This window comes from Tiliqua scincoides, chromosome 3 (assembly GCF_035046505.1).
Source record: "Tiliqua scincoides isolate rTilSci1 chromosome 3, rTilSci1.hap2, whole genome shotgun sequence".
NCBI lineage: Eukaryota > Metazoa > Chordata > Lepidosauria > Squamata > Scincidae > Tiliqua > Tiliqua scincoides.
Window position 1 is genome coordinate 83,897,795 of NC_089823.1, and position 13,334 is coordinate 83,911,128.

Sequence of the window (13,334 nt, forward strand, 5' to 3'; positions counted from 1 at the left end):
TTTAGAAACATGGAAGACAAACAGGTAGACAAATTGTCTTCTGAAAGACAAACAGGTTTCTTCATTCTTGGGTGTTACAGGGAGAAAAGTTGCAGGTTGAGCCTGATGCTTTGCTTTAAGCAATTAGTTCTGCTTAAGATTTGAATTCCAACAGATTGATTTTGTGGTTGGCTTGCACGCAGCCTCTGTGTGCAAGTGATTTTTTAAATTCGTAAGAATATAAGAACATAAGAAGAGCCCTGCTGGATCAGGCCAAAGGCCTGTCTAGTTCTGCTTCCTATAAATGAAATCCATTTCTCAGCCATCTAACTCCACCTGACCTTCCTAAAACCTGATATTTTTCTGGGTTTGTGATTTTGCATTTGGTTTGGATTCCTTTTGGGTGCATGGTTCAAGGTGGTTGCAGTGGTTTCGGGGGCAAAGTCCTTCACAGGACCCCCTACGGTACCTCCACTATTCCCCATTTGCATATTGTGCAGGGAAAAAAGTGGGATATAAGGGCCCAATCCTATCCAATTTTACAGTGCCAGTACAGATGTGCCAATGGGTCAGGCACCTCATCCTGTGGTAGGGCAGTAGTCACAGAGACCCCCTTAAGCTATGGGGAACATTTGTTCCCTTAGCTTGGGGCTGCATTGTGGCTACACCGGTGCTGGAAAAATTGGATCGGATTGGGCCCTAAATCATTTGCATATAATTACTAAATAAATATTGGCAGGGCACTGTTGCTGAAAGTTCTGGGGTTTGCTTGACCAAGTCAGCCTTCTCATAGTCAGTGCCCAACTTGACTGACCCTTAGCCCTATTTGCATGAAATTTAGCAGACTTGATCCCTTGAACACCTGCAGATTTTATGCAGATTGCCTGGCAAAATATGAACATGGTTTCCCAATGAAATTAATTTGAAGGAACAGAGGCATCAGTGATCAATGGGTAATGTGATGCCCACAAATTCATACACACATTAACACTGCAGTCCTATATATGTTTGCTCAGAAGTAAGTCCCCTAGTTTCATTGGGGCCTGCTCTCAAATAAGCATACGTAGGGTTGCAGCTTGAGCCAGTATTCTGTACTGACTGGCAGTTTCTTCAGGATTTCAGGATGTTAGTTTTTCCAGCCCTATTTGGAGATACCAGAGAATGAACCTGGGACCTTATTTATGCAAAGCAGATTCTCCACCACTGAATTGCAGTTCCTTCCTCTTCCGTTGTAAAAATAGATATGTGAAACATCTCTGTTTTTTTCCTTGCCTGCCCCTGATGAGTAATAGCAGCCAACCTCAAGAGACCCTTCATATTTATAGAACCAGCCACTGTGAAGCAGTCCTTGATTTAATCCTTGATTTAATCCGAAGCAATTCCTATGATTTAGCACAAGATTCAAGCTTTACTGAGGCTGTTGGAAACTATGAACAGAACACCTTCAGATCCAACTTATATGGAAATGGAAAATTGGGTAATAAGCCCAACGCAATCACATTCTGTTGCAGCAGGACGAAATCCTCAAGAATGAGATGATTCATGAAAAAGATGGTGAACGAGTCCAGTTAGAAGGGTAGGTCACATTCTATTAAGTCAAATTTTTCCAGGGAGCTCAGAGGCTACTTAAAAGAACGCCACTATAGAGGCTAAAATGAAAGGTCTCTCATGGATTTTAAAGAGGCTTTACAAAGTTGAAAAGGATGCCTGGGTAATGAGACAGAAATGGAGTTCTCTAGAATGGGAGACTATGAAAACACTTCCAAGTCCATTCAAGTGAAAGTGACAATGGAGAATCAGTGATTTTTGCACTATACCTTGGGAGGAATTATGAAAGATAACTTTCCAGCTCTTGGCACCTCTAGAGAGTGAAAAAGCATATATTTTTTTCCTCTGCCTCCTTTTTGTGCATGTTTAGTCACACTGTTTAACACAGTGATGGCAAACTTTTGGGGCTCGGCACGTCAAAAATTCAGAAAATGCCTAAGGGCCCAATCCTATGGTCCGCACAGTACCTCCGTGACGCGGACCATAGTCGCAAATGTGCCGTAAGGCGTGTTTGCGGGGCTTAGCGCTGGGCTCCCACTGGAGGTGGCTCAGCTCTGGCCAGAGCTGAGCCACCGCCCGGCGGGTGCCCACATTCTGCAGCTCGGCTGTGCCTGCCACCGCCAGGCTGTGGAATGGCGAATGGGGCGGGGAAGGGGGCGTTCCGGGGAGAGGCCAGCATGATGCGGGGAGGGGGGTGTGCCAGAGGCGTGCCTGGGAGCGGGCAGGAGGAGGACCCGCGGAGCTCCTTTCCACAGGATCCTCGGCACTTGTGGAGGCTGTGTGCCTTACACGAGCGCTTTTACTTTAGCGGCACCCAAAGGGCACTGCTAAAGAGAGTAGCCCCATTGCGGGGCTGCCTCCTTTACCCAGGGAGCTGCCTCCTGCGATAGCGTGGGAGGCGCTGGATGTGGCGGCAGCCCTCGTGGTGCCGCTGAGTGGGGGCGCCCCGGGCAGCTCAGGATTGGGCTGCCCTTTAGGATTGGACTGTAATTTGACTCAGCTGGTGTGTTAATTTATTTTAAAACAATACAGTCCAATAATGTGTGGTGTAATATATTATAGAAAGAAATGTCAAATAATTTTTTAAAAAATGAAATACAAGTAAAACAAACTCAGTTGTTGTTGAGTGTTCGTGAACACTTGCGTGTCACCTGAAATAAGGTGGCATGTCATCTTTGACATGTGTGTCAGAGCTTCACCATCACTGGTTTAACATGTTCAGCATGTTTAGGAACACTGACTCATATAATTAACATTTTTAGTTTACTTCTCCTTGACTTACAATCCAATCTTGACCAACTTTCCAGAGCTGATGCAACTGCAATACAGCCCCAAGGTAAGGGATCAAACGTTTCCTTACCTTGAGTAGACCTCTGTGACTGCTTTTCCATCACAGGATGCAGCACATGCGCCATTGCTATGGCTGCACCAGTGCTGGAAAGTTAGTTAAGGTTTGGGCTGATAGTGAGCTGATATTTGGCACACACTCTGTAATACACCCTGAACGCTTTCCACATGCGCTGCCTCCGACGCATTCTCGGCATCACCTGGCAGGACACAGTTCTAAACAACACAGTCCTGGAACGTGCTGGAATCCCTAGCATGTATGCACTGCTGAAACAGAGACGCCTGCGTTGGCTTGGTCATGTTGTGAGAATGGATGATGGCCGGATCCCAAAGGATCTCCTCTATGGAGAACTCGTGCAAGGAAAGCGCCCTACAGGTAGACCACAGCTGCGATACAAGGACATCTGCAAGAGGGATCTGAAGGCCTTAGGGATGGACCTCAACAAGTGGGAAACCTTGGCCTCTGAGCGGCCCGCTTGGAGGCAGGCTGTGCAGCATGGCCTTTCCCAGTTTGAAGAGACACTTTGCCAGCAGTCTGAGGCAAAGAGGCAAAGAAGGAAGGCCCATAGCCAGGGAGACAGACCAGGGGCAGACTGCACTTGCTCCCGGTGTGGAAGGGATTGTCACTCCCGAATTGGCCTTTTCAGCCACACTAGTTGCTGTTCCAGAACCACCTTTCAGAGCGCGATACCATAGTCTTTCGAGACTGAAGGTTGCCAACACTAGAAAAATCTGAAAATGGGACATTGGTACATTTCTTTATCTAGAATATTTATATACCACTTTTCAATGTTAATAACAACAAAATTATCAGCATAGTTTATGTAGTAAAATCAGACAACCCTTAAAATGTTGTTAAGCATCTCAATTCTAATGTTTTCATGACAGTTTATGCTGTTCCTTGATCTTATAGTTCTCAGCAGTTCCTGGTATTTGGGACTCTGCTGGTATTTGAACACACTGGGGGAATATCTTCTTCCCCGTTATCTTATTGCCTCCAGTAGTCCCAGGGAAAACTTTCCTTCCCTAGAAGTGTGTTACTGAACTTGGTAACAAGATGTAAAAGTCTAAAGAGGGGAGGAACTTTTCTTCACCTGTGTAGATAATATCAAAAGGAAAATATAAGGTGAACTGGAGAATTTATATAATTCTATAGATTCTCTGAGAACAGCTACTCAGGTATTGATGGTTCTTGTATTTCTCCTTCTGGGCTTCATACTGTTGCATACAAAGGCCAGGTATGGATTTTATAAGCTCCACCAGCAGCATGATAAATGCTGCAGTTAACGAGGAAAAATCCTTCTGGGAGATTCTGAGAAGGTTTAAAAGAAACACTTTTCACCTGGTTCATTTCTTCCTTTGAATTGCCTTTTGTTCACAAGAAATGTCAGAGCAAAGGGGAGAGCTAAAGGTCTCAGGGCAGGTTACATTTGTTGCATCACTAAGTCTTCATCAGCAGGACTCAAAGAACATAACCTGAATAGGAGATTTCACATGTCAGAAAAATAAGTTTCCAATAGATGTGAGCTGAAATGACTTCTGTATTTTAACTATATTTTATTGTTCCTAGACATTGATCAAAACTAAAAGTTCAGCTGGGTCTTGCGCGGGTCGGTACCTGAAGCGATCAGAGTGGAACTTCATAGTTGACAAAGTTGAGGCATAGTTGGCGTCCTTGAAGAGGTCAGGTGCTAGATGGCTTAGCACAGTGAGGTTCAAGAGTCTTCTAGTACTCCAGTCTTGGATGATCAGAGTCCAAATAAGTGTGTGGTTACATGAAATGGGAAGTATTCAAGAGAGTGGTAGAAACTGGGACAGAGGAAGAGCCAATCATAATCAAGTCAGGGTAGGAAACTGTAACAAAATTAGAAGTGTCATACATTTAGTTAGTACATTGTCCAGTGCTTGATCACATTCAGCCCAATTCTGTCTAAATCCCTGCGTATTGATGCAGTGGTATAGGTGCAGCTACCACTGTATCCCACAGGGGATTTTTGGCCTCTGAAGGTTTCCTTGGGTTAAGGAGACATTTGTACCTTTGCTCCAGGGTATGCCTCATCAACTGCAACAGGTAAACTCAGACCTGCGCCAGCTTTTTTACTGACACATGTCCACGCTGATCTGTTCAGGTGAACCAGGCCCAGGAAGGGAGTTTTGATATGACACAAGCAGGCATCACCAATCCTGCCCCCATCTTGGGTTTAATCCCCTCATGCCACCCCATCTCCTCCTCTTCTACCCCCTCTCCACTCTCCCCCTGCCCTTTTGTTGCTTACCTGCTCCAGTGGATTTCCTGATGGCAATCAGTACATGCAGGAGGGCCCTGGTCTTCCCACCGGCTCACCAGCTCTTGGCATAGATGCAAAGCACTTTACGGTGCTTGTAATCATATATATTTTTTTAATATATATACACCGGAAATGTGTTTTTAATGTCAGAATGCTATGGCTTCCAAAGATTGAATAAAACGCTCAGTGGGTGTTGGTTATTTTGTTATTAATAATTATGGATAACTGAGTTTCAACTTCAGTAGTAAATTTCTCAGAAAACAGGATCCACAGAGCTACTATAGGTGTGCCCAAGAACTTGGGTCTTTCCTGTAGAGTTCTCTTTCCTTTGAACAGCAGGACTCTTTTTCCTATCATATGACAAGATGCTTATGAAATATCCTTCCATTTCAAAAGAATTTTGCCATGGAACATGGCAGCGGTGGGGGGGGGGGTTGCTTTATGAGAAGTAAAATTCTAGACTTCCTTTTGATGTGCAGCACTAATTGTTCAGTTCTTTGGGTCCAGCTGTAATGATTCTGAACTCTTAAAAAATCACGCTTACACAGGTGTTTGCAATTCAATTTCTTCTACATTTTTCACCATCTAGTCCCCAAATTCTCAAAGAGCTCTGCTAGCAAAAGTCTAGTCTTTGATTGCTGTTGTACTATGGTACCCACCTGAAGGTGCTGAAATTATAAAGAATATGTGTATGCAAAACTTTGTATTTTTTTTCTTATCAATTTTGAATGCAAAGTACACAATCATTTTTAATCAAATTATTTGCATTGTCACAATATATGATTTTTTTTCCTCCTAGTATTTTCTTATTTATTATTTTTAGCATTTATTTAAGTGTGCAGTTCACATCTTTTCTTTTTTCCAATTCAGATTTTGACTTTTTGTGTTATCTTTTTTTCTTTTTTTCAATTTTTCAGCTAGTTCTTTTTCTTTCCATTTTTGGGAACCTGCTGTTTTTGAATTCTCTTTTTTCCCTTTATTCTCCTGCTCACTCTGATCCCAGGAGCCAACACAAAGAAAAGCGCAGATGATATAACCAGTAATGATCGTGGGGAAGATGAAGGTATTTTTTTGGTTTTTTTTCCCCAAAGCTCAACCCTGATATGCATGAACATGAACTTTTTCCCCTCCTTTATTTAATCACACACATTTCAGTGTGCTGCTTTAATTTCTTCTTATCAGGAATCAACTTTTTTTTCCTCTCTCTTTTTTTAAAGACACAAATTAGCATTTAGATGACTGCAATTCCCCTTTGAGATAAGTGTACAGGTTAATTTTAAATATGTGTGCAGTGAGTAACATACATATTGTTTACAACCAAATGCTTCCTATACCCACTCCCAACTTTCAACTTGGAAGACAAAATGAGATTTGAAACCATGCATGTTTCTTCTTTTATCCCTTCAGTACATTTGTAACTTCACCTTCACATTACTTCCCTTCTTTCTCTTCCCCAATTATGTACTGTATAGTGGATGCAATTACCTCCTCTGCTGTTTATGTTCTTCTGTCTTCAGTATGTGACGCCACAAGAGGATTAAAAGAAGCTTTCCAGGTTGTTTTGTTTTATTATTGTGTAAAACTTTTTTCCTTTACACGGACCTCAGGCAGTGTGGATGCCACCATCAGTTACTCTCACATTGCTTCCAGGAACAAATGAAAATGTTTGGCTTGTGTATTTTTATAAGAAACCAGCTGTGTCCTACCCCTTGGGACTCCCATCTCTTGCGTGTTGTGTCAACATGCACCGAAATGTGGATGGATGTTTATACGGTTTGGGAAATGCTGTGGGGTCAAGCTCTGAGGTGACAAGGATCACAGAACCCCAGTATGTGTAAATGAAGCTGTACTGTGTTTTGTTTAGTTTTTTTGTTGGGCATTCATTTAAAATTCTATGTGGTATTCAATTCTTATTATCAAATGCAACAGATTCCCCATAGAGAAAGCTAATACCTTCATGCAAGTATCTTAATCCTGTTACATTAAGATGTTTCTCTTTCTGCATTTAAAATGTGCACAAAATGCTGGGCTCATACTTGGTCTCTAAAGTCCCTGAAAGTCCCTGAACTGAAACAAAGTCCCTTAAAAAAAATTCCTAGGTCCCTAAAGTTCCTAAAAATGGGTATATGAAATTTCTTTTGAATAATTTGTGCAAGTTTTTATGCTTTTCAGAATAATTTTTTAGGCAAGTTGCAGCAATTCAAGTCCAATGTTGCGTTTCTCTTGGAGGTATTTCCCAGACATAATGAAGTGTTTCTGAACCTTTGACTTGAAGCTGAGGGCTGCCAAAAACCAAGAGTGAGAGGCTTAAGAAGCCCGGTAAAAAGACTTGAAGAAGAAAAATATATGGATGGTGGAGGGACGAGGGTGTCACAGCACTGTCCCCACTAGGTGGTGCCCCGAGTCATTTGCCCTCCCTGACTCCCCCAGGTATGCCAGTGCCCTAAAGTCCCTAAAATAGACCTGAATATGAAGTATGAGCCTTGAAAATGTGTGTCTGGGTTCACACACACACTCATACAGAGAGAGAGAGAGATGAAGCATCCTGCAATATTCAAGCCAATCTGCAAACTGCCATGAATTTTAGGGAGGATCTTAATTCACCAATGAATTCTCTCTATTCTTCCATGTTCAACATACGTAGCAGGGATTGTCCACTTCTCTTGGGACACTTTTCAGGCTTAAAATATATTTAACCTTTTTCTTAGTATCTTTCCCAGTGGCTTTCCTTTTTTAACCTTACAGCCCAATCTTTTGGGGGACCTGTGCTGGCGGAACCCATGTTCTGCCAGGGCACACTGTTGCAAAAGTGCTTTGTGACAGCACAAGGCCTAAGTGGACTGGCGGGAAGTTTGGAGCCTTCCCACTGGTGCAAGCAGTCATCAGGGAGGCCTTCCAAAGCAGGTAAGTCCAGTGCAGGGGCAGGGTGAGGGCGGAAAAGAATGGCAGTGGGGGCAGGGATGGGCAGATCAGACCTGGGAAGGGGGCAATATTGGTGGCACCAGCACATTCTGTAGCTACACCCCATTCCCAGGCCTTATCTGCCTGCATGGATCAGTGTGGACTTGGGCCAGCAATATTGTTTGCACTGATTTGAGTTTACCCTGGAGCAAAGGGACAAATGTTCTTTTACCCCGGGGAAACCTTCAGCAGCCGAAAAGCCAACACATGATACAGTGATGCTGCTGCGTCACTGCTTGGAAATTTAGGTAGGATTGGGCTGTTAGTTCTTGTCTTGACTGTGTTCTGATGTTTGACACTATCTCAACTAGCATTGTAGGATTTGCCCTTTCTGTTCCCTTCAGAAATGTGTCTAGTATAGTGAGGTCACCTCTTAATTTCCTTGTTTCCAAAGAATTCAAAATTACTGGCTTTTTTGACCTTTTCAAGTACAGCAGTCAAGAGCTCCACTTCCTTGTCATTGCAATTGTTCACCTTTTTCTGCTCTCCTTCCTTGCTGTAGTATTCTCTCCAAAAATGAGTTTTTTACTTCTTTCATAAAATATGTGCCATTATACTAGGATCTCAGTCAGAAATTAGTTCTGATAGAGGACCCTCTGCAAAGGTTTGAGGAGCAAGGCCCTCTACTTTTGAGCCCCCCACCCAAGTCAAGTGAAGTGGTCTACTGGAAAGTTCCAAATTCATAGATGTTACTTCCCTTTCTCTTCTGTTGGCCGCTGGAGGAGCACAGGTTTGGACCAGGGCTTCAAGATTATAGATACCCCATGACAGAGTATGACCTTTCACGTTATGCTAGCCAACAGGAAAGTACTGTGTTCTTAACTGATATGAAAAAAGCACTACTGCAAATGTAACAGCCATTAGAAAATATATATTTTTTTACTCTCTTAGCTGGTATTCTGGATACCTGAAAGTATGCATTGTTTAGTTTAAAATATTGGTCTTCAATCTTTTTCATGCCACGACCCCCCAAAATAAAGTACTGTATGAGACTAGGGCAATGGTTTTCAAACTCTCAGGGAGAGTTTGAGCCGTTCTAAGTTCTTGCGGCGGCGGGGGGAGAGGCAGTGGGGGCAGGGGGAAGGCAGGGGCTTGGGCTTACTTACCCGAGCCTCCTGCAGCCTCCCGGGGGTGCGGGCAGCCCTGCACAACCTTCTACAGGGCTCCCCGCAACTTCAGAAGTGAAAGTGGAGAAATCGCGCTCCACTTCCGCTTTAGTGGAGGCGGTGCACGTTCACTCCACTTTCGCTTTCAAAGCTGCGGGGAGCCCTGCAGAAGTTCGCGCAGGGCTCCCTGCACTCCCAGGAGGCTGCAGGAGGCTTCGGTAAGCATACCTAAGCCCCTGCAGCCCCCCTGAGCCTCCTCCCTGCCTCCTGGCTACCCCTGCCGCTTAAGGGGAAACAGGCCAGGCCCCACAGGCTGGGGTGTTGCAACGCCCCAGTCTGAAAAGCCCTGGACTAGGGACTCACTGCTGATCCCGCCCTCTCCTGGGACCCTATCCACCCACCCACTCCCCACCCAAGCACCCTCCTATTGCCACTCACTCCCTGCCTCCAGCCACCCTGTTTTCCCCTACCTCTTCTGTCTTTAACAAACATGTGACATAGCAGCCTGACCTGGACTGGCCTTAGGAGAACACTGCTTTAAAATATTTTCAATAGATAAGCCTTATTGGCTGTGATATAATGTACAGTATATTAAACACAGTTTTATTTATTTAAATTAATTTAAAATATTTATACCATGCCTTTCCAAAAGTTCAAGGTAGCATACAATATTTAAGGTGGCTCCGTATTTAAAGCAGACTTTCCAGAAGCTCAGTGCAGCTTACTGTACTTACATACTGTATTTCATAAGCATGCACGCACTATTGTTTTTTTCCATTTGATCAAGTATTTTTTTCTTGTGGACCAAGATTGACATACTGATAAAAACACCAGTTCTGTGGTGAGACAATTGCTGGAACAAAGGGGGGGGGGAAGCCCTCATTGTTATAAAAAAACATATTTGCCCAACAGCATAATCCTGTGCACATCTACTCAGAAGTAAGTTCCATTGTATTCAAGGGGGCCTACTCCTAAGAAAGTGTGTATAGATTGCATCCTGAGAGATTGTACACCCTTGATAAGCAATCAGTTTTCTTGGAGAGTAAATCTAAGTAAACAATGAAGGACTGAGGAACAGCTCCCCCCTCCCCCCACCAAAGGATGCTAGCCTGTCCCATTGTTGAATCCATCATTTCTTTTACATAGCCATAGCTGTTATGGATTGTCATCTGAGAGGCCATCTGGCCTTGGTTATGAGAAATCATAATATTCATTTAAACCTAATTGTGTTAAATGTCCTTGTCTCAGCATAGTGTGTGAGAGAGATGCTATTATTTTGGTCACTGTATCAGAGATGTTGAAGGAAACGGAGAAATATTTCAGCAGAAACAGTATCAAAATGGAATGTTTCTGAAATGCAGGTTATCTCTTCAATCTAATTTTTTTTTTTTGGGGGGGGGGGTGTCTGGGTAACTGTCTGCCAAACTGTCAAGTTGCTTGCCACATAAAAATGTGTAACATGTCATGTGGGCATTATAGGGTGCAACAGTTTGTATATTCTGTGCCAAGCATTTTGAACCTGTTACCATTCCCACAGCTGTTGCCAAAAAGCCCTGCTCAGTGTATACGATCCAGACAACAGTGTGAATGTCCTTGGGGATCAACAAGGCAAATGCAGTATGTCTTTGGAACCACTGACAATGGGGAGGATACATGGGGCAGGGCTTTGTGCTGATGACCCAGGCAGTCACTCAAATTTAAACTGGTCCTAATTCATGAGTGCAGCACGCTTCGGACTGTAACGGTTGTTGAACATATCATTTGTTTAGATAAAGCACCGTTTTTAACTATATTAGCTTTTCTCTGGATACGTCAGAATGTTTGCTTGGAGGCCCTTCTGCTCCCTATCCCTTTGAATTTTAGCTTAGGCAGAATGTTGGTGGCAGCTAGTCTGTGGCATATGCTTTGCGAGAAGCAGTAGTATCCATTTTTGAGATTGCAGGTGAGTAGAAAGCTAAACCCCTTACCATCACTTTGTGTGATCACGCAAGGGCTTGTTGAGGGAGCAGAATATTATAAACCAAGAAAGCAGCTGTAATTTGGCACCAGTTTGATTGGTTGAGGGTAGTGTCTCACTCTCTGTCAACATTAGTGTTGAAAGCACCCTAGTTAAGGCTCTGCATTCATGCCTTGACCAGATCCCTTTGAGTGATCACTTCTCTCATCCTTAAACAATTTTATGTGGTGGAGCGGCGGGGGGGGGGGTGTGCTTTTCATTTGTTTGGCTAGCTGTTACCTGCATTGCAGGGCTGGAAAGAAATTTTTCTCAGACTCTGATCATCTGGTGCTTGAAGTTTTTAGTCTTTCTCCTTAGGTCTCCCCATGCTACTTTGAACTGGAAAGTTGTAGGGCAGGGTTTCCCAAAGTGTGGGTCGCAAGATACCAGTGGATCATGAGCCAATGCCAGGTGGGTCATGACTTGGGCCCTCCCAACTAGCCTTTGTCTGTGGGTGGCTCTAAATCAAAGTTATTCCAGAAGCAAAATGGGACTCTGGAGGTCTTTTCTGTCAACCCACTCGGTCAGTCTCTGCGGGCCTCAGAAGGTTTGGGACCCACTGGTGTTGGGGTTTTAGGAGTATTATTATTGCAAGTGTGATATCCATGATAATCTGTTGTTTGTCACAGCATTGGGCCTGGCTACAGCTTTGGTTCTGGCTTACAAACAAGCATGTTTGCAATGTGGCCACACTACCAGATGGGCTTAAAACAGTCCAAGGGAGTTAGATTCTCCAATACTCAGACTGGGAGTTTGAATTCTCAGAATTCACTGCATTTAATTCTTATGTAACAGTGAACTGGAAATATTTACATTGGCTGAATTCCACATATTCTCACCAAGACTGGGGAGCAATCATGTGATGAATGAGACTGACCTCCTGTTATCTTGCAGTGATGCTTGTAATGCCTTAGGGTCCAATCCTATCCAATTTTCCAGTGCTGGTGCAGTTGTGCTGGTGGGGTGTGCGCTGCATCCTGTGGTGGAGGAGCAGTCACTGGGACCTTCTTAAGGTACTGAAACATGTGTTCCCTTTCCATGGGGCTGCATTGTGGCTACACCAGAACTGAAAAGTTGGATAGGGCCAACTTAGTCTAAGGATTGGGCCCTTAGTCTAATTCAGGGGATAACAATAGAACAGCCTGATGGCAATATTATATGTGTTGACCCCACTGACCAAATTTCACATTATATCCTTTCAATAAAGTTGTGACCTGTTTAACAACCAGCTTGTCCTGGTCTTCCTCTCACTCGACTCTCATATGGCCATTATTGCCATTTTGTTTATTGCCAGTGAATTTATGAAAATCTGCTTGTTTTCTTTTTTGTTTATGTTGTGAGCATTCTGACAATAACATTTAATTTGTGAATTTTTACTACTACAATCAAAAAAATCTCTTTACATGTCAGATCCCTATATCCCAGTTTTGCAGTATATATTCAGACACAGCTTATTTAGGAGTGACAATGTTGAGCAGGTGCTAATTTCCCCACCATTTCAATCCTTCCATGATAAATGCTGCATCAGAGGAACTTCAGCCTGTTTCAAACCTCTTCCAGAAGCCTTTCTTTGCTTTTTGGCTGTGATAATCATACAACCAAGACAGAGGCTAGTAGAAATAATAATATTAATAAATATTCTTATTAATAATAAATGAAAGAAAACATGCAAAGGAGTAATTTTTTGCACTTTGGAAAAAGGTAACAATTCTTCTTTAATACTTTTATTACTTTCTTGTGTTTTCCTTACTTGTACTTTTTTCAGACATACATGATCAGAACAGCAAGAAGCCAGTGATGGTCTACATCCATGGGGGATCATACATGGAAGGTACAGGGAACATGATTGATGGCAGCATACTAGCAAGCTACGGAAACGTCATTGTTATAACTATCAACTACAGGCTAGGGGTTCTAGGTAAGTGCTATTTTCTTTCTTTGTTGAATTGATAAGCCCTAAAAGTTCTTCCAAATTGCTACGAATTTATTTCTGTTAAACCTGGTTAATGAATTTTCTGTGTTGGTCATGCCTTAAAAATATTTGCTGTGTAGAGGGTGTGGCGTGTGGTGGGTAGGAAACTCCATATTCGGCTCCTTCCAAGTCCCTGA

General features: G+C 43.2%; 1 protein-coding gene across 2 annotated transcripts in view; it reads left to right on the forward strand.

The window, feature by feature from the left end:
- Window positions 1-13,334, forward strand: part of NLGN4X (neuroligin 4 X-linked) — a 167,190-nt gene that overhangs the window by 49,210 nt on the left and 104,646 nt on the right. The window contains exons 2-3 of one of the 2 annotated variants that reach the window (XM_066619598.1): window positions 6,166-6,225; window positions 12,991-13,143. In XM_066619598.1, the coding sequence (XP_066475695.1) occupies window positions 6,166-6,225; window positions 12,991-13,143 (213 nt within the window). The remainder of the gene's footprint in view (window positions 1-6,165; window positions 6,226-12,990; window positions 13,144-13,334) is intronic. The other variant, XM_066619599.1, reaches the window with a different exon arrangement.